Consider the following 20,877-nt stretch of genomic DNA (forward strand, 5'->3'; position numbering starts at 1 on the left):
AAGGAGCTTCCAGACTGCAGCTTCCACTCTTCAGTGTTTCAGGCATGTCCCACAGTGGCTACTGTAACATCAGAGGAATGCTTACTCCTGCTACTGCTGCTAATCTGGGAACAGTCACGTGGGTCTTCTATAATCTCTCTCTCTCTCCAAAAATTTGACTCTTAACCTTCCCTCGTTACAGACATGATGTATATTGCCTTGACATGCTTCCAAGTAGCAAACATGCAAAACCCTGACCTACAAGCAAAGCAAAGGAAAAAAAAATATATGTTTCTGAGAATAAAATTATATGAGCCTGCAGGAAAGGGAGAAGAGAAATCTGCCCTGGTCATTTCTGTTTGCCCTCACCTAGGAGTTACTTTGAAGAAAACAGCAAAATGTTACTCTGGGGAGAAGAAAAAAAAGAAAAGGTGTTCTGAGGTGCAAATCAAAATAAAAGGAGCCAGCAGAAAAGATCATTATTTATTTATTTTCACTCATTTATGTGTCAGATGAAGCTGAAAGCTGCCAGATAGCTTCTTTTCGACAGCTTGAAGTTACTGTTGGGAACAGATCCATGTATGGAAGCAAAAGCAGAAAAGCATAGATAAGCTGAGATCCAGCTATGCAAACCATCTTTAGAGACACTTAAAGGACAAGCACCCCAGCTCCTTTCTTTCTGGTAAATTTAGAGACGCTATCATATGAGGGCTTTTTTCCATTCTGCGTTACCCACAACTGCTGAGCCTCGGCTGGGGTAAGTGAAAAGCAATTCAAGAATTTCTTGGGAACACCTAGGTATTCAGTTAGACTGACATCCTGAGAAAAGCTGTAAATCTGGGGCTACAGGATGACTCCAATAGCTGGATAGCAGTTAAGCTCTCTGAGTAAGGAACATGACATGTAACAGTTTTGCCGCTGGAGGGACAGAAATTTTCCAAATGTCTGAAAGAGGCAAGAGAAAAATGTTGGAAAACAAGCATTGTATCACTCATGAACTGGATTTACAGGCTGACTGATGATAGAGCTTCAGCAGACAGAGGGGCAGGAGGGATCGGTGATGGTTTCCAGTGTCTGAGTCTTTTTGTGCTTCTATTTAGAAAAATTCATAAAAATAGTCAAGGGTTTTTTCTTCTCTGGTCTGCTCTACTTTCGTTTTGAGAAACATGTCTCATTTGGGTTGAGCTGAGTGGACATTAGGAAGAGCTTGTTGTAAATGACTGTTGTTTTTCTTGGCACTGAAAAGCAGTTTCTCAATGTTTCTCTGTAGATTTGAGGTTGATTACATCCTGTGCAAGGATTTTTTGTACAGTTTTAACTGCCATTACAGTGTTGTGAAAGTCAACTCCAGCGAAAACAGCTGTGTGCTATTGTGAATATTTCCAAAGCACTGAAGTAATAGCTCTCCTTCAAACTAGCACTGAAATGTGTTATCTCTGTGAACTGGGCACTGTCAAAAAAGCAGGGTATACCCTTGGCAGAAAGGCTTTCTCCACGGAAGTGTTTTGTTAAAAAGAACACAAAAAAAAGCTTTTTGTAGCCTTGGCTTAAAATCTTGTTGGTTTGCAGTGTTACAGCTAAATATGAGATTTTTCTTTAAATGCTACAGAATGGCATTTGGGTAACAGTTCATGTGCTTTCAGGTGTTATGGTATTCATACTCCCAGTGCAAAGTGCTACGTAAAGCTTTCTCATTTTTCAGGTGGTTAATATACTGGAAAAAAATATTAGAGGAGGTGAAGTGAAATTATACAGAAAGAACTGAAAATAATATCAGGAATATGGCTGAAATTGTAGGAGATTTCCAGAGATATGAAGGATGATTGTAAAGGGAAATTACTAGACCACAAATGTCATAAACATTTCCATTCATGAATGAAAATGCTTTCCCTTGTCATTACATAAGAAGAATATAAAGGAAGTGTTTGCTTGTAACTCCATAGAAAACTCTGTAGTCGAGAGGGCCCATGCGCATGGCCCTCCTTTCCCCTTATTTCCGTGGATATTCCCACATTCCTCATTTTTATACTCACTGAAATACAAATCTTCTCTATGTCTGGATTCTTCTCAAATGCTGAGAAGAAAATACTCGAAATTAAGCTGAGGCTGAAATTTGTCTGTGTCAGGCAAACTTTGATTTTTTTGACACGCACCTTTTAAATACATATCGCTTGTCTATAGAGATGTTAGCACAGAAATTCATCTTTAAGTAATTGGGGTCAATAGATAGCTTTTTAATTGCTATTGAATCATTAACAAATAAACTTCTTTGCTGTTATTGCTATGAAAGAACACTTCTGCATTTCACACTTACTTTGCTTCAGTTTTCTGTTGGATATGGTTCTGTTTTATAGGTTGCTGTGAGCCTACTGATGGATAAAAGCTTTTCAACAATTTTTCCCTATTTTTTCCCCCATCTCTCCGAGGCTATGTGCTTCCCTTTCCCCCGAGACAAAGACTAGCTGATGTGCATGGTCCCTGAGCAAGGCGTTACCCAACAGTTGTGCTAGGCAGGTCAGGAAGAAGATGGCAGGATGGAGCTGGGAAAGCTGGGACCTATTTAATTTGATCTTCCCATTTGGCCCAGGGGCTGGGGCAGTGTGGCCCAGTAGACAAAGCCCTGGTGGCAGGAGTCATCACTCAGTTCCAAGCCCCAGGTCAGACCTGCCCAGGGACCTTGTGAATGACCCATCCTTTGTGCCCCCCTCCTTCCCTCCCTCTGTCAGAAGCATTTTCAGGCAGGCTGTGTTATCACTAATGTTTATTATTATTATCAGTGTACTAGCTATTATTAATATTTACTATTGATTAGTCATGGGTATTGCTAGTGTTTGTTTGGTCCCTTGTGCAAAGCTGATGGGATCTCATTCAGAGACCTAGACTTGAATAGAAATAGTCATATAAAGCATTAGCGATAGTATCGCTAACATGTCTTTTATAAGTGACTAGTCATTATGAGTGCTGCAGTCTCCGAGCATCCGCCACGAGGTCCTCCCACGCACCATTCTTTGCCAGAGTGCAGGGAGGAGAGGGGGAAGGGGGAGCTCTGCTCTTTCTCACAACCAGACAGAGCGAGGCTGCCGAGCTGAGTCGGGGCAGCACAAAACCCAGGAGTCGAGTAACAAGGGCAAAGCTGAGCTCAGTGCTTCTTCTCACTAGCCATGGAGAAGGGTAAAGCTGCCCTCACACCAGTGGAACTTGGAGCAAGCAAGAATATATTGTATACTGTATATTCTCCTCCTTCAGACAACTTCAATATTTTTATGGTGATTCCTGAAGGATGGAGTTTGAACACCATCTCTCTCTTTTCTCTAGTAAATCAGAAGATTGGAGCAGATTCTGAGGACATATGGACAGACTGATCCACTTCTCTGGACACATACATTTTATTGCCTATGTTCTAGAGAAATGGGCTTTATGTGGCAGCTCTGCCTGTTCCCAGACTAGAAACCTGCAGACCCATTTGCCAGTTCAAATCTGGTTTGCCCAAGGAGTTCAGGCCTGAAGAATATGATGTTCCAAAAAAATCTGAAAATAGACAGCTGTCTTCTTTGGTTTTCTTGCTCCCAAAACATCATCTTCCTATTCTTGTCTCTCCTCCTTCAGGGTAAGGGACAATGATCTACCTGGGGAGCGTTTTACCAGAGGACTCACAAAGACAGTTTTCTAGAATGAATGGCATTTTAGGAAAAGTTTGTGTTTGCAGGCTGCAAGAACCACATGTAAATACTACAGCATGTACCATGGTGCTCGCTGCTTGCAATCATCTCATGCGTAGCAGCACAAATATGTCTAGTGTCTTCTATGCACACGTGGCCATAATCCTTTTGAATAAAGTAGAACTTCAGATGGGAAGTGAAAATAGCCTGTGTTTTAGGGAAACTGTGCTGCCATTTTTGTTTCACTGTGTTAAACTCTGGGCCATCCAGCCTCACAAACTTTTTCTTTGTAAAAATTTTGTGTATAATAACTGACTGCACAGCATGGAGAGATGAGTAAATAACCCTCAATGGCCTCAGCTGGTCTAAATCCAGCTGTCATTTTTGGTCACTTACAGACATGAACTACTCATAAATTTCCATCCCATGATACAAGTTGCCTCTAAAGCCAAGCTGGAGTCTAGCTCTCATATAATAGCTCTGGATGATACTAAGTTTTCAGGTACTCAGCATCTCACTAGCAAACTGAACCACGCTATTGCTGAATTGTGTTCATAGCAGAGGAATCCTGATGATGGGGTTTGCAGAGAAGGCATTCAGCAAATGGAGAAAGCCTTTTTACAAATTCAGGAAAAGAGAAGCTGAATTCAGAGTCACATGTCTCTGAGCTAAAAAGCTCAGTTTTAGAGGTGCCCAGGATGTTTTCCCTAGGCAGTCAGCAAGGTGTGCCAGCAGGCTGACTAGGGACATGGCTGCAGAGATCTCTTGCTGTTCCAGTGTGCTTCAGACAGATTCCAGCCATAAGCCTCACTCTTCAGACCCACCATCTGCTGATCTGTTCTGCTATGGGAAGAGGCAACAACATGACAGTTTTCAGCAGTGGTGGTGTTTTCTGCCAATTTACAGGTAAGGCAGGCAATTTATGAGTTGACATTCATTTTGGAGTTGATCCTTTAAGAAACTCAGTATTATTCTGGCAACACATGGGGGGAAAACATAGTAACAATACAGTAAATCTGGAGGGCTTCAAAACTCAGTTTATTCTTGTTTAGGGCTCCAACCGTCACTGTGATCTAATTATAAATGTATTCTTATTGCATGGGGTCACTGCAGGGCAAAGCTGAAGTTGTTTTGATTTCCATACTTCAGCATATTGGATTTCTTTTATATTTAATGTTGAACTTCCTCCTGAGTTTGGGATGTTGTTTTTAGGATCATTCCCAAATCCTTGGAATGCTGAACTCTGACGTTTTTAACATAAAATGCAGGTTTCAGTCTGTGATCTAACCGAGCCTTTTCTAGACATGTGAGAGAGGAGAGGAGAGGAGAGGAGAGGAGAGGAGAGGAGAGGAGAGGAGAGGAGAGGAGAGGAGAGGAGAGGAGAGGAGAGGAGAGGAGAGGAGAGGAGAGGAGAGGAGAGGAGAGGAGAGGAGAGGAGAGGAGAGCAGAGGAGAGGAGAGGAGAGGAGAGGAGAGGAGAGGAGAGGAGAGGAGAGGAGAGGAGAGGAGAGGAGAGGAGAGGAGAGGAGAGGAGAGGAGAGGAGAGGAGAGGAGAGGAGAGGAGAGGAGAGGAGGCATGCATTTCACTCTGGAAAACTCCGCATCAGTTTACTTTTGCAGAAAGATAGGCATAAGTAGAAGGAAGATATTCACAGAACTGGAATTCTGGAAAATGTCAGGATTTGGGCAAAGGTACAGTGGGAAGACATATGCCCCAGACTAGTTTGGGTTCCACTCAGCTTAACAATGACTAATGACTTGTCTGTAAATACACAAAGATGACAAACACTCCAGAACTTCTTCTGCCAAGGAGTGCTGTTTGGGTATAGATTTTCCCCTACCAGTCTGGGAGATTCAGTGCTTGGGTTGTTTTACTCCCTGTGGGAACATACTATATCAAAGGGTGTGTAAAGCCTTTTTCCTATCCTCAGTCTCTCAGTGTTTTCAAGCCCCTCTCCCTGTACAGGATGAGTTTCACCAGAAGTTTTGTCCCTGGTATGTTTCCCAGGTTATCTCACAGACCGCAGCATGCCCTGGAGGTTGCAGACTAATCCCGCATGACACTGTCGCACACCATTTCCTGCTGCTCCAGAGAGTTGTCCTTCCTTTCATCAGAACATCAAATTGCATTTTCTTTCCCTTTTATATAAGCAAAAGCAGGAAACTAGAGGAAAATGTGAAAATGAAAAAACAACGAAACATGGAAAGTGCAGGAATGTGGCCTGCAAAACTATTGCTGCCTTTCTATCCCCCCACCAAGGCTTCCTTGAGTCCCTGCTGCACATGAAATGTTCCCTTTTTGCTTTCTTCTCTACCTTGAGGTGTATTGGACACCCTTCTGTTGCAACATGGCCAGAACAGGGTTGTGGTCTCCTCTTTGTCATCTAGATGGGTCCTTGCAGACTGCCTGGACAGCAATGTGCAAGGAGAGAAATGTCATGCTGCCATCCTGGGCTACCTGTACAGCCCCTAACCTACTGGGAGGTGGGCTGGGAATGCTCCTCCAGGCAGCTAGGTCTCCCAGGTTACAGGGAGATCTCACCAAGGTGCTGAGTTTTATGTGTAATGTTCAACAAGCATTAGGAAACAAAGGACAGGACATGATCTTAGTGAAGGTGATGAAGGGGCCTGGCCCACAGTGATTTGGGCAGGGCTTCAGCATGTCAGGCCTCAGGCAGAAGCCTGAAGGGTTCTGAAGCAGCAGAGGGGATGTGCTTGTCCACCTGAGGCAGCTCTGACCACTCTCAGGCTTTCTGCAGGGGCCTAGGGCTTGATGGACCAGTCTTATCTCTTGCCCTGCAACCTCTTCAGCTTGCTTTGATGCCTGTTTCCAAAAGTAGCAACCATGCATCAAGGTTTAGGCTTTAGTATAGGAACAGGGATCCCATCTCTTTGAAACAGCCCCCCATGCTGATTCCCAGCATCAGCAATTGCCATATCCTCACACTGGAACAAGGAAGCAAAACCAAGGTGACACCTACTTTCCCAACATTTCATTCTCAGCTCATTGGTTTTGCTGCAGTTTGGCAATCATGATATCAGAAATACCCCATGTTATCTTTTTGGCTTACAGAAAGGCTCCAAGCAGAGATCCTGTGCTTCTGCCCTAGATGCAGCAATAAACATTTGGATTTGCTGCTAGCGTGTGGAGATTGCCAACATGTACACAGTAAAAGTAAATCCTTCCTGTGGCCACAGACCACAACATGCTAGTGATCCGTGGTGTTATCCTGTTATTTAGTGAGTCATTGTCGCTGCTGAGAAATACACACAGTCGAATAAGTTGCTAACAATAACACTGAACGTGAGAGACAAGTGTTTGTTTTACTCTGGTGTAACTTATTCCATATGGTCCTTTAAAGCATGTTAAATGTTAAGTCACTTTGGCCTGCCAACTATTATTTCAAGATGACCTCCTGGATTTACCCAGCTTTTCAGAGCATAGCTATTTGAAGCAAGGCTCTGAAAGCATCTCCTGTCCAGGAAAAATGCCCAGTTCAGGAGCAAGACAGATGTTCTGGATTGTCCTATCTTTAGCTGGATAAGTAAGTCTCCATTTTTATTGATTGTCCAGAATAGTGCTGTTTACTGCTGCTCTACTGCCTGCTGTGACACCTTTCAGATGTAAGCCACATGTTATACCAATGTTCTGGCACAGAGCAGAAGCCATATCCTGACTGAGGAGCTAATATAGGTTTAACTTCTAGCATTTACCTCCCATGTGTGTTTTTCCAAGTTGCTGATGAGCCAAATCTTTGTGGAAACCTTCTAGCAGGTAGTGTTAATTCATGGGCAAAATACTGCAAAGAGAGAGATATGCAGCTGTGAAAGGTGTCCTTGTTGCACTCTCTGGCTACATTACTCAAAGGTTTAACACAATGAGCTCTAGCACCACAGTGGACCCTTGTGTGATGTCCTGCACTTGTGTTCCTGCCATGTTGTTGTACTGGGCCTAGTTCACAGCACAGCTTGGAAAACAAATGCATTAAAAAGTTTCTCTCATTTTGAAATACATTTTGCCACTGGTTATGGAAAATAGATGCTCCAAGAAGCATCTTTCTTGATAACTGAGAGATTTGCCTTTTGGCATGAGTTGATTTAATCTGAAGTTAATTTTTGAGAACAAGAGTAACCAATACTTAGAGCATTTTAGAGCCTTGCTGACAATCTCATCCTTCCTCTGAAGTGACATATCTCCAACTTAACCTAGACAAAAGAGTTAATCTTGAAGGTTCTCTGCTGTGAGTGTGTATGAGGATCTCTATGATCCTGTGGAAGAGAACAGTGTGTACAGAGCACGCACATTTTATTATCGGAGAAGAGAAAACTTTGTACTGCCTGCCATTGAAAATCTACTTACTGGGCAATGATTTGTCTGTTCAGCTACCAATCATTGGGTAAGATTCAGGACAAATCATGAGTATTTTAGAAAAATTAGTCGGTCCCTTTCTAGACACTTGAGAATCGCCATCATAAATCACCAAAGACCCACCTGAGGATCCATAATTCAGTGACAGTCCTTGCATTTTTAGAGGCTGGGGCAAGCCTGTCTAGGTGTGCACCTTGCTTCATGTGTGCCTGGGAAGTGCCTTAATGTATTAAAATGCCTGAAGTTGTACCTCCACAATAATGCACTAGAAAACTTTTGGCCCTTGACCATTAATTTCAATGTTCTTACCTTAAAAATAACCAGGCAGACTATTTTTAAGCATGCTTTGATGCACAGACCTAGAGGAATGCTACAAAACAGCACAAGTTTGTAAGCATTACAAGCTGTGCCACTGCTCATGTTTCCTAGACATTTTCTGTCCCTGTTGATAAAAACATACCCGATTTTAACATTCTTCTCTTTGAAACAGACAGTCTGATTATCTTGAAACGTGCCTTGATGTATGCAGCCTACGGAAAATTACAGAACAAGACAAGTTTGAAGACTCTAACCTTAATAAAGCTGATGTTTTGCCAGCACAAACTCCCTGCCTTCATCCTGAGTTGCAACTTCATTTCTTGTCTTTGGAGTGGATTTTATCTGACGCGTGTCCTTTCTTTTGTGGATATGACTTGTGCAGAGACTTCACTTTAGCTAGTTCTTTCCCCCCAAAACCATCTGCAGGAAGGCACTGCAGCAAGTCGGGCTCTTTGAAGAGCTGGAGGTGTGCTGAACGTGGCAGATGTGCGTGGCCTGATTGATTCCAGGTACAGCCATGCACATGTGTAGTTCATTTGTCGTGTGGCTCCCTGTATTAGTCTTCAGCTATTGAACTCCTACAGTGCCAATGTCTACACTTAAGATCCTCTGTAGAGTCAGTCAGAAGAAATGGCAACTTGAAAGACAGAGTCAGGCTGTCAAGGAAGGGAAGGGTCATGTGGTTAGGTAATAGCCTTCAGGCATTTGCTCACCAGTCACAGGGAGACAGCTCTCATTAATCCCAAAGCACACCAAGTCCCTCTGGACCATCAAGGCAAGCTCAACACAAGAAAAGTGGAAACAGCAGGTTTATTGCCCTGCTTCAAACTGTCATAATTAAGCACAGGGCTGACCAACAGCCCCCAATCAGTCCTGGGTATGTCACTTGCTTTACTTTATATTCTGGTTTTGCCCCTTTTATTCTTCCCAGGTTCTGCTTCTTTACCAAGTCTCTCTCCTCCCAGACAAGCCACCCACCTGTATTTACTTTCCCCTCACTGGCCCCAAGTTTCCTGACTTTATATGCTTATTTGGTACTCATGATACGGTTGTCTTGGTAATTTCTACCTCAGTCAGCAATTAAGGTAGTATCCTGCTTTTGTTATATGCAATGATTCTCCTTTCTACCATTTTTCATGCTGCTGTCCAGTTAGTGTAACTACTGGTCAGCAAGGATGATCAGCTGCGTATACATTACTCCTTATGATCTGCAGGTTCTGGTAGCTTCTCATGCCCTTACTTCATGTTGAATCTTATATAGCCATAAGTCAGAGTTAATCAAACACATCATTTTGTCTTCGCTATGGGGAGTGCCCATGTGTGCCCTTGTGCTGTTGTCTCATTAGTGTTGCATTTTGGTCAGGACAGGCCATTTGTCTGCATACCTCAACTTGCAGTTCACAGTGGGACAGGCTCCCAGCAGGGCAAGTGAAAGGGACTGCCATAGCAGGACGAATGTTTCCAACACAAGCCTTCCTGTGCTGCCAGCTCCTGAGAGCATTTGGGTAAGCTTCAAGGTTCCTATGGCTGAGCACAAAAAACTAACAGAAGAGGCTATGAGCCTGGAACAAACCTTGACAGGACAAGGGCTTCGGAGCAGCAACAAGCTCTCTTCCCCAGTGTCCCACTGGCTAAGTGGCTCATTTGCCCAAGAAACTGACTGTCAGCCTGGAACCAAGGTTGGTCTGTTCCCAGGTTGCATGAGCTCGGATAGCATTGCTGCCTAGATCTGCTCTCCCAGCATGGCCTAATTTCCAGTGCTCTGACTGTTTTCCTACACCAAATCTTTGTGCAAAGCCTAAAGGCAGGTTTTCTTTACTTTCACCCTACTAACTACAGCAATGGTTTCCTTTTTATGATGTGCTGAATGTCTCCTGATTGTTCATCTCTCAGATACATCTTCCTGATGAAATGATGTTGAGAGCTAGGTCACCTACACCTGATCTGTACTCAACAGAGGTTTGCTCATCCTGATCTTAAAAGCTTTCCATGACACAGACTTCTCCCTTTCTGCAGACAATCCAGCTGCCTGCACCATTATGGCTATAGAAAGCTTTTCTTCATGCAAACTTCAGTATCCCTGCCTGTAGTTTAACCCCCTGACTTCTTATCTTATTGGCAGTAGGAGTGGAAAACATCTATTCCTTCAAATGTGCAAGTATATGTCTGCATTCCTGCAATGTTTCCTTGTGAAGCATGTCTTCTAGACCTCTCACTTCTCTTATTTCTTCCCATTGGTGGCCCTGCAGCTATTGCCTGCCTTCCTGATGCCACTGGTCATGTAAATACAGCTGTTAGCTGTGGAGTCTACTGATGGCAAATAAAATGCCAGATACTGTTAACAGCCCTGGCACAAATACCAAAATATCACACTGGTGTCTTGAGGTGCAGGGGCCAGAAACTTTCTTAGTGACTGAGGTGCACATGGAAGGGAGCTGAATGAAAGAGGAAAGTCTGTATTCCCATCAGCCCTGCTAAGACACTGGTCAGCTAAACATAGAGCTGTCTACACACCAGTGGACTGGTTCTACTGCCAGATCTCTGCTCTCTCCCCATACAGTCATGCCTTCCCACCCCTGCCATTCCCTTCATACCTACCACTGCAATGTCTGCACTGCTAGAGCACAAGGCACAGCAGCAGCCAGGGGATGCTTGAATCCCCAAGCCCTGTCTCCCTGATCTCCAGCCTACAGACATATAAACACAACAGCAGCCCGTGTTCCTGGACTGACAGCTACTCTCAGGAAATTTTCTCACCCGCTCAAGAGATGGGAGCACTCGCAGAAGAGCAGGAGTTCATCTGAATAAGCAGAAACACAGTGGGAAGAAGTCAGAGCTTGCACAATCTGCATTAGGAAACATCTGCACACATGCACACACACAGCCCCCCATGTCCCTGCTGCACATACAAACACAAGGATACAGCCTCAGAACCTAAACAGTTTTGCCACAAGCTGGGATCAGATTCCCATAAAAGCATAAGATTTTTTTATAAGAGACTTGGGGATTCTAACCACGAGGCAGGTGGCAAAGGAGCATCTTCAATTATTTTAAAGCATCATCGCAATCCAGAAAGCTGTGAAAAAGCCATTCAGCTCAGAGCAGCTTTCAAACAGGCTGTGTTTGAAATTCCAGAGTGGGGGGAAAGACTGGCACATGACAACACAGGGAATTTGAAAAGAGAATCCGGTCTCACAAATGGTGCAGTTTCATTTCTCCAAAATCTCCAGCAAAAAAACAAACCCATAACCATTAAGTAATCCGGAAGTTAAATCTGGTTTTCTTATGTTTCCCTCTTTTTTTTTTAAACTGTCTCTACATGCAGGGCTTCAATTACTGTGTTTAGGACATGCAGCATTGGTTACTGCCTCACCGCTGCTTGGGCGTTCAACACAGAGAAGACAAGCATTTTTGGTCTATACATCTTCAGAAGTGTAAATTGAGCAAACTGTGCCAAAATAGCAAGATCTCTGTGTGCACCAGTGGGAGTCCCTGTCCATTGGACTAGCGTCTAAGCTGTGGGGAGAGAAGGAAACTGGGATAAGAACCGTGCTGCTGCTTCAGCTGTTCCAGGGACAGAGTCAGCCAGGAGCAAGGGCACATGCCTTCTCCAAGGTGCCTTGGGGAAGACTGAGGAGCACAGAAATTCCCAGTCCCGTGGGTCCCTGTGGCCTAAAATTGACTGCCGCATGCTGATAAGAGCAGACAGCATGTTCCTCAGCTCCGCTCTATCCCCAGGACTTAGGGGCTAATCTCCAGCAGAGCTGGTCAGTGCTGGGGGGACACCTAGCCAAGCAAGGTCACTTGGAGGTGAAACAAGGTAGAGCTGAAGCAGAGGTTGGTAAAGTCAAAGCAGCAAAGAGGCAAGGAAGATTTCTGACCACCCTGCAAGGACAGCACAGATTAGAGCCCACTGTAGTGAAGACAAGTTTCCCTTTAAAAGAAGTCATTTCACATCCTCTTGCCTAATGGGCTTGGTTTTTGCAAGGTGTTCCAGCAGCTTTCTTGACCTGGAATACATAAATAAAATATAAATAAGGTGCTTTATGCAGCTGAGGTCAATCACTTCTCACTTTTAATAAAAAAGTCTATTTTCCCTGGAATACCCAGCCTCGCTCAGGGCTGGCAAACAGATGGTACAGAGGAGGCCAAATTACCTTCACAACCAGGGCCTGCAGCCGGAGTCATGCACTACATCCGATTCACCCTGCGTCTCCCACTGATAGCAATGGGAACCTTGCACACAGATCAAATGAGGGATATGGCCTCATGTAACATCAGAGCTGCTGAGGAAGCATCACAGTCCTCAGTTTGCAGGACACAGATCCCAGATCTTGCCACATTATCATGGTATTTGCATTTTTATTTTTTCTTAAAGTCCCAGTTCCTGGAGTCATGTGATTACATATCACTATTTCATCTCCCTCATTTTCCTAACTTCTAGTTACCAAGTAAATTGGAAAACATCAAACCTCAAGGTTTCAAAAGCAGAAGGCAAATCCAGAGAACACAACATTTGCTGCTTTTTAGTTCTGGATTTGGGGGGATTATTTTTTTTTCCAGACAAATTTTTTCCAGGCCAGGGCAGCCATGGGATGATGGTGAAAAGAGCTGGAGCATCAACTGGAGAGTGCTAGTGCCTGCTCGGTTGTAGTGCTGCCCCAGGGCTGGCACACTGCAGCTCCATGGCCCTTTGCAGGACATTCATTTTGAGGCAGCAGAGTCACTAGGCTATTGCTTTCACTGGGGAACGCATTGCACTTGACCTTGCATCTGCATTTTTAGTTCCTGTATTCTGCAGTTTTGTAACAGCAAAACAAAGCTTCATTTTTTTGGTGGGAAAAGATGTTAAGGGACAGGCAGTTCAGAAGGGGACAACTGGTCCTTCATTTTCCAGTGACTCAGGCTAGGAACTGGTTTTTGCCTGTGAAACAGGGATGGGAGTGAGATGCTAGTATTAGCATGCAGTGCTGTTGAGACAAATGACAGCTGTCAGAAGGCTTTTGAGTTTCTGCTCCTTTGAGAAGAGTAAGGAGACAGTTTGCATCTTGTACATCTCTTACATTAAGCCCAGGCACTGAAGTCATTCTGTGCTCATATTGAATTTTTCCTGTATATCCTTGATGACCAGAAAGCAGTTTTGTTCAAAAAGAAAAGTGAGATTCTGAAGCAGAATTTGAAGACAATAGTGTGAGGCTTGTTTTGTGGGCTAGATGTTTGCAAAATACATGCATCTCTCGCCATTTCCAAGCTCCCTAAATTCGTGCCCAGCCCCTATAACTAGTTCTGCTTTCAACCCCCATGCGGCCGGTGGTTTCCAGTGCAAATACTCTTTTGTGTCTGCCACACACAAGCAGTGCTCTGTAGAATTTGGCCAGTCAGTACTTCTTCCTGGAAGACTCTCTCCCAAGCTGTTAAATGCTATGCTCATCAATTAGTGCTCTGGATTTGTTGTTTAAACCTGTGTAAAACACAGCATAGAGCAACTACTTGGGGAAGAGCTCGAAAGCAGCACAAGCATGGTTTCTCCAGTTACCTCTGCAGGCTCCCAAAGCATTGCAGTGAGAGCAAACTATACACTGCCAATTTTTCAGAGGCATGCCAAAACATCCCATTGAGCACTGCCTTCTCCCTGGGCAGTCTTTACTCTTGGTTTTCCAGGGGTAGAAGACACCTTCCACATCCAAGACCTCTGACTGGCCAATGGACAACTATCATGCGCTCAGACCTCCCTGGGATCATCAGTACTCAGACTGTACCAGCGACTTGAAAACAGCCAAGAAGGCACTGCCTGGAGAGCTCAAAAACAAACATATGATGTCCAGCACACAGAATTGCCCTTCCTATTCACTGCTGTGTCCCATTCCATCTGCCACATTTCTAAATGCCTGATTTATCTTCCCAACAGCAAAGGCAGGTTTGAAGGTGACAGTGAAAGTGAATGCTCAAATTGCTGGAAACTATGTTTCTGAGCATCTTTTTTAGAAACACCCCTCTCAGGGATCTCCAGGCCTCTGCCAAGAACATGCAGAGGAGAGCCAGAGAAGGTTCAGTGGGCGCACACTCAAGTCTGCTGCAGTGAGGAGCAAAGACAGATGGATGGCAAGCCAGAGGTGATATCCCATCTGCTCCTGCAGGATCTCTCTGACATCTCCTGAGGGACTTAAGGAAAACCATGACCAGAGATAACTAACCAATGAGGACTCACTGGTTATCCTCCAGCATTATCTGAACCCACAAAAGCTGGAGCAGAGACTAGAGCATCCCACTGAGGAGATGTTCCAGACAGGGCCAAGAAAGGGTGGTAGGACAGCTGCTCAGAGTTGAGCATGCTGTGGCTGAGCTGAAGACCCACCTTGCCCTGACCACTTGTCTCCTTTACAGGGAATGTAAGGCAGGAATTTTTCAAGCAAGAAATACCAGAGGGTTTGTGTCCCCCTCCTCTAAAATGTGCAGGAGCTCAGATGTCTTTTTTGACAAGACATTGAGCAGAGAATTGGCCTGAACCATTCTGTCCTGTGCTCAAGACTCCACAGGCCACTAACCCCATTCTTTGCAGGGAGGAATTGTCTTTCTGCTCTGCATATGTAGACAATACCCAGAAACCTCCTCCAGTTTACTGCAGAGAGATGCAAGCTGCTGTCGGAGAGAACTGTGGGTGTGCATGAATGAATGAATGAATGAACCATCCGTTAGCATTGGCATGAGAATCTCCATGATTTTGAGTACTAATTAGTGGTTGTAAGCACGTTTGCAATGGTAGGTGTTCACTTGCATGACTGCAAAGAGAGACAGAGTAGCTGGAGCAAACCGTTGCCTCTCCTAGCACAGCCCAGGCTGCAATCCTGATGAAGCATGGATGTGCCCACACCATGACAAACTTGCTGTGTCAGGACATGAGCAGTCTTGTTGCATTTTTGCCTGGAGCTCCAGGCACCAGCTCAGCTTGTCCAGCAGATTTCACAGCCCATGCAGAGCTCTATGCTGTTACAGCTACCACTTCAGCTAGCTTGGCTGAGAAAAAGCAGTGTGAACCATAGCCACTGCAGTGTGGTGCAGTCCTATAATATAGCATCTCCTCTCATCATTTGGGCTCACTGTCTCCCCTGCTCCCTGACTTCCACTCTTTCTTTCAGAGCCCAACTCCACCTTTCTTTTGGAGGCTGTGAAAGATGACGGTCTGAATGTGCCTGGAAAGGGATGTGTGAGTGACTGGGTAGTGCAGGCATCTTCTCCCAGCCGCCCAGCCTCATATCCTTCCTAAGCAGTCACTTTTCAAGCAGATGAAAGCTGCTCTCACGTGCAGGTGGGATAATGCTGCAGCTCTGCTTCACCTTTTCTCTCCCAATGCCATTAAGGCAGGGTGATACAAAGGGTTCATTTTCATGGACTAATGAGCATCACCACAAACTGACAAACTCTTGTTTCCTTCAGCTCCCCTCAAATGGCTCAAAAATCCCTCAGCTGAAGAAACCTTTCTGAGGGTCTCAGCAGGAGGCATGGAGAGACAGGAACATGTACTGCAGGCTGCAGAGAGAGGTGGGCTGAGACGAATTGGGGACGTGCCTGGCTCTTCAGAGAGCAGCTCACCAGTGGATCCCCATTAGCAGAGTTAATGTCTTGGTGCTCCAAAGGAGTTGTATACCATATTCAGTGAAAGAGCTGGGAAGTAGGTCAGCAACATAACTGAGGGAAACAGGGAGCTTTAGGGAGAACTTCATGGCTGACAGCTAATTAAAATCTGAATTCCACTGCTTACTGTTGCAATGATTAGATTTCAGTGTGCGGGGTGAAAAGCAACAGCAGGGATTGTGTTTGCTGCAACCATGCCAATTTTTTCTGCTCGCACTATCTGTTTGCCATGCCAGCTTGTGCAGCACCTTGCATCCTGCAGCCACTGCCAAACCGAACGCCACTGATACACATCCATTGCTCTGCTCAGGTCTTGATCAGAGCACAGCACTGTGCATGCTGTACACATTTAGTTGTGCTCATTTTATGTCAATGGCCCTGCTGGGAGAATTGAATCCCATCAAAGTACCACACATGGCCAGATGCAACCTTATCCCTCCTGTGAAGAGTTTTAAACCAAAAGAGGTGAGACAGACAATCAGAGTTAGCTACTGGACACAAAACCGTGGTTTTTCTAAACCAAATTCTTATTTGGAAATGCCTTTCATCCCATGTGTAGGCAATAAGCTCTTAAAGTGAGACCAAAACTAAATAATATCAATAACAGCTGCAACACTAATAACCAGTAGCTGGTTTGTTGGTTGGTCAGTTCATCACAAAAAGTGCTTTACGAAGGAGTTTTGTGACATTGTCCATGTCTTACACCTCATCTTGAACAGAAAATTTAGTTTTCCATCTCTGCTGAAGGATGTGGTGATGCAAAAATCAGGCAAGGCAAGGCAAGGCAAGGCAAGGCAAGGCAAGGCAAGGCAAGGCAAGGCAAGGCAAGGCAAGGCAAGGCAAGGCAAGGCAAGGCAAGGAAAGGAAAGGAAAGGAAAGGAAAGGAAAGGAAAGGAAAGGAAAGGAAAGGAAAGGAAAGGAAAGGAAAGGAAAGGAAAGGAAAGGACAAAGTAAATCCAAAGGTAAAGTTCAGGTTTGCTGTCTTGCCAGTAGTGACAAAAATTACAGACACTGCCAACAAGATATGAGGAAGAAGGTGTAAGAGGGTGCAGGAGCTAGAATAATGGCTCTGCTTCTCCACGGTTCTTGTTGCACCTGAGGATCTGGGTGTAGAGGGCTACTCAAGGTCGCTGGGTACTAGCAACTACCAGTGTGTGTTATTAGCTTTGGTCCTATTTTAAGTTCCTAAAGCCACAGAGTTTTGCCTAGAGGGTGGGACAATGGGTTCATCTGCTCCTTGCTGGAGCCAGCAAAGGGTGGAGCAGTCGTTCAGGCATGATGAAAGGGGAATTGCCCACAGGAAGGACACTTGGCCCAGCCTGAGGTGCAGCAAGTCCTTCTGTGCCAGGCTGCTGGCTTCCTGCAGGACCTACCCAACCCTGATGACCCTCTTGTGGAGACAGGAGGCTCTGTGGGTTCAGGAGCTGACCTGGACATAGCCAGATGCAGGGGCAGTTCCCAGGAGGGCCCTAGATGACCCATATGCCTCTTGCCTGTCACCCCATGGCCCCCGCTGTCCTCTGCAAACACCACAACATTGGCGATGTGAGAGGGGAGTGAACCTCAACACAGGGCCCCTTGGGATGCTCCTGGCCTCCTGCCTCCCCATAGCAGCCATGGGCAACACTGTGGGGCACGGTGACAGACATACCAAGGCACTCCTTGCAACCCCCTCCTGCTTCCTTTCTCGACATCTCTCCCAGGGCTCCCTGCCTCCTGCAGGGTGCAAACGGAGTCGGGCTTGCCCTGGCGGCGGGCAGGACTGGGAGCTGACGGAGCAGGGCGGGCAAGGCAGGTAGGGCAGGGCGGGCAGCGCTGGGGGCTGCCTCGGCAGGGCAGGCAGACCTGGGGCAGGCAGAGCATGGACGGGGACTGTCTCGGGCAGGGCAGGGCAGGGCAAGGCAGGGCTGGGGTCAGGCAGGGCAGGGGTCAGGCAGGGCAGGGCTGGGGGCTCCCCCAGGCAGGGCGGGCAGAGCGGGCAGGGCTGCTGGGGGTGGGTCCGCAACCAGCCCTGCCTTTCAAAGTCCCTCGCTCCGAGGAGGAAATCGGGAAATATTTCCAGCAGGAGGAGGAGAAGGGCTGAAGCTGCCACCGCGGAGGAGGGACGGCGGGTTTCTCCCTGCCCGCGCAGCGCCGCGGAGGGATGCGGAGGGAGGGGAGGCTGCCTGCGGGGCGGGCCGGCTGAGCGCATCCCCGGGGCGCTGCGTGTGTGTGCGTGTGTGTGTGTGTGTGTGCGCTCCCTCCCTCCATCCACCCCTCCATCCCTCCCTTCCTTCCTCCCTCCCTTCTCCCTCCCTCCCGCCCGCCCGCCGCCGCCGCGCCGCGCCGCAGCCGCGCACCGGGGCTCCGCCACCCGCCCCGCCGCGATGCCCCGCCGCTGCTGAGCCGGCCCCGGCGGCGCCCGCTCCTGCCCCCCCGCCAGGTAGGACCGCGACCGACCGGCCCCCGCCCCGGCCCCAACCCTGCCCAGCGCGGCGAGTCCCCTGCCGCCCCGAGACTGGTTTCTACATCGGGGTCCTCGGTGCCGGGGGAGGATGGGGGAGGCGGGATGGGGGGCCCGAAGCCGTGTGGGAGCCGATGGGGAGGCGGGGGTAGGATGCTCCCCCCCCCGCCCCGGGAATGCTTTTTGCAAGCCAGCCACGGCACCTTTAGGCAGACGATGGGGCGGCTCGCCCCCCTCCCCCGCCGGCCAATCGCGACATGTCGCGACGGGAGGCGCGGCTGCGACGAGGGGTTGCCTCCCCCTACCCCAAAGGCCGGGCATTGCCGAGCAGGTGGGGCCGGGGAGGGGGCTGGAGCAAACCGCCTCCCCGCGGGGGGCTTACGGGCATCTTCCCCCGTGCGCGGCGGCGGGGGTGCGGTGCCTCCGCCCGGCGGGGCTGTTCGTGCCTCCGGGCAGGGCTGCTTTTCCTCCAGCCCCGGCGATTTCTGCCGTGAAACGGTTTCCGAGGTGAGTGGTCGGAGGCACCTGCAGCCACAATGAAATTCCCATTTTCATCTCGATCAGCGTGTGTTATTAAGGGCTGGCATTAAGCAGCGCTCATCACGTAGGCTTTGTCTAGGTGGAAGCATGGCTGGGGCTCTTCCGTCATCTCGAGTTTAATTCTTTAATCGTAGCTTTGGTGCTTCCCTCCCCGCCAACCCATGCTAAGCAACCCCACATTCAGCTCTGTCTCCAGGGCGAAAGCAAACTGGCAAAACGTTGTAGAAATGCAGCAAGCACTAGGGAGAACTGGAGTCTAAAAATGAAAGCTGTAGTAAAACCACAAGGTCACAGGCATGTGGGTGCGAGTGTTTGATTTCAGGGCTCCTCTTTGCTTGCGCTTCGCAGGAAGCTGTTCCTCCAGTCCCAGATGTTGGAAATCCGCGAGTCAGGCAATGGAAATGGGGGCTGAGAGAGGCTGGGGTTCTCTGTGCACTCTCCTGACACCTGTGTAGGCATTCATGTGCTTTTTCTCACCACAACAAAAAGAAGAGGTGCACTTGTATTTACAAAAGGGAAGCTAGGACACTTGCATGTTCATGTGATGATGGCAGCCAGGAAAAAAAGAGCTGTGCTGTATGGCTTTGGCTGGAGCAGTGGACATCACCAAAGAAAGGCATTTGCATTCCCTTGAATACATCTGATAGATGTTTCTTTCTCCCGTTTCCCTTCTGATTGGTTCATCAATAGCAGCTTTGCCCCTTTTCCAGCAGAGGCATTTAGCCCAAATAGGGAAACAATGTAGCATTTCTAGAGCCATAACCTACCAGCCAAGCCATGAACCCCCACCACTGTCTCCCCAGGAAAGTTGCCTGACTCCTCTTATACCCCACCAGCTCTGTTTCTCTGGAGGCATAAACAACTCCTAAGCCAGTGCTGGGGAGCCACGTTGCTCAAAGCTTCCTCTGTACCAGGGTTTGTGTTCAAGATATTTGAGGAGATTGGATGTACTCTTTATGCCTATTGTCCCTGAATGCCAACACCAAGTACCACAGTTTTAAACTGATGAAACTTTGCTTGCTTCTCTCTCCCCCACTTTCACTAAGCTTTTTGTGATCTTTTGGCTGTGAATTGCTCCTGAGACTTAAATATTCACTGGCCTGCAGCTGCCCAGGCTGCACCTAGTTTTCTCTCCTAGCACTGCTGTACATGACACAGCATGAACTTGGCTCATGTTCTTGCTCTTGGGAGTCTCCACAGCGCCTTGCATGATGCCATATAGGCACAGCCATTTCTCTGCCTGTTTAGGCCTTTGGTAGTGTCCTGATCTGTTCAGGGCTGTCAGGGTTGCAATGTTCCAGCATTGTGTCTAGGACAGAATTTGGTTTTCTGCTGTATTTTTGGGGGGATACAGTCCTGCTGGCTTACCAGGGAAAAGCCACTGTTCTCCAGCATCCTAATGAAACTCAGATCCTATAATAAAGCCCAGTGTCCCCCAAGGCACGAGCATCACTGGACAACCAACCAACAGGTTGGTCATAGACAACACAAATGGCATGCAATACTGGCTCTCCTTCTGACCAGTACAGTGAACAACCTGGAGCTCTGTTAAAGCTCAGAGTGCCGTGATCTGCATGTCCTCCCAGCTCATGGATGTTGGTGCCCACAGCTATGCAGATCCTGGCTGCACCTAGGTCAGCCTCATGGTGCTCAGGGTGCTGTGCCATTGGGACTCTGGCATCCAATATGGGCTGAGCTCACTGACCAGTCTTTCCCTTGCCAAGGGTGTGAGTGGTATTTCTCCAGCTATTTTCAGGAAGCTTGTAGGAACTTGGCTTTCTCTGCTATCTCTATCCCTCTGGTGATTTTAGCTGAAATTGGGAGGGGGGGAGTGATGTGAACAGACAGACAGACATGGAAACTGTGATTTCATATGCCTGGCTTCCTAAGGAAACCTGGCTACAAATAAAAGTGAGATTTGCTGCTGCAAAGAGCTCC

At 47.2% G+C, this 20,877-nt stretch overlaps 1 protein-coding gene and 1 long non-coding RNA gene across 8 annotated transcripts in view; both read left to right on the plus strand.

Annotated features, from left to right (window-relative positions):
- Positions 1 to 601: 601 nt before the first annotated feature.
- SLC8A1 (solute carrier family 8 member A1) overlaps positions 602 to 20,877 on the plus strand; it is a 136,047-nt gene continuing 115,771 nt past the window's right edge. For 6 of the 7 annotated variants that reach the window (XM_087777511.1, XM_087777512.1, XM_087777513.1 and 3 more), the window contains exon 1: positions 602 to 736. In XM_087777511.1, the coding sequence (XP_087633637.1) occupies positions 684 to 736 (53 nt within the window). In that variant the 5' untranslated portion in view covers positions 602 to 683. Of the gene's footprint in view, positions 737 to 18,310; positions 18,379 to 20,877 lie in introns of those variants that run through there. The other variant, XM_087777514.1, reaches the window with a different exon arrangement.
- On the plus strand, positions 1,891 to 8,609 carry LOC148053118 (uncharacterized). Its single transcript, XR_015708475.1, has 3 exons — positions 1,891 to 4,544; positions 5,569 to 5,632; positions 8,497 to 8,609. It is a non-coding gene; the product is annotated as an uncharacterized LOC148053118 (long non-coding RNA).

This window comes from Nipponia nippon, unplaced genomic scaffold (assembly GCF_047370975.1).
Source record: "Nipponia nippon isolate SJK-2023a ecotype South Korea unplaced genomic scaffold, ASM4737097v1 scaffold_4, whole genome shotgun sequence".
Taxonomy (NCBI): domain Eukaryota; kingdom Metazoa; phylum Chordata; class Aves; order Pelecaniformes; family Threskiornithidae; genus Nipponia; species Nipponia nippon.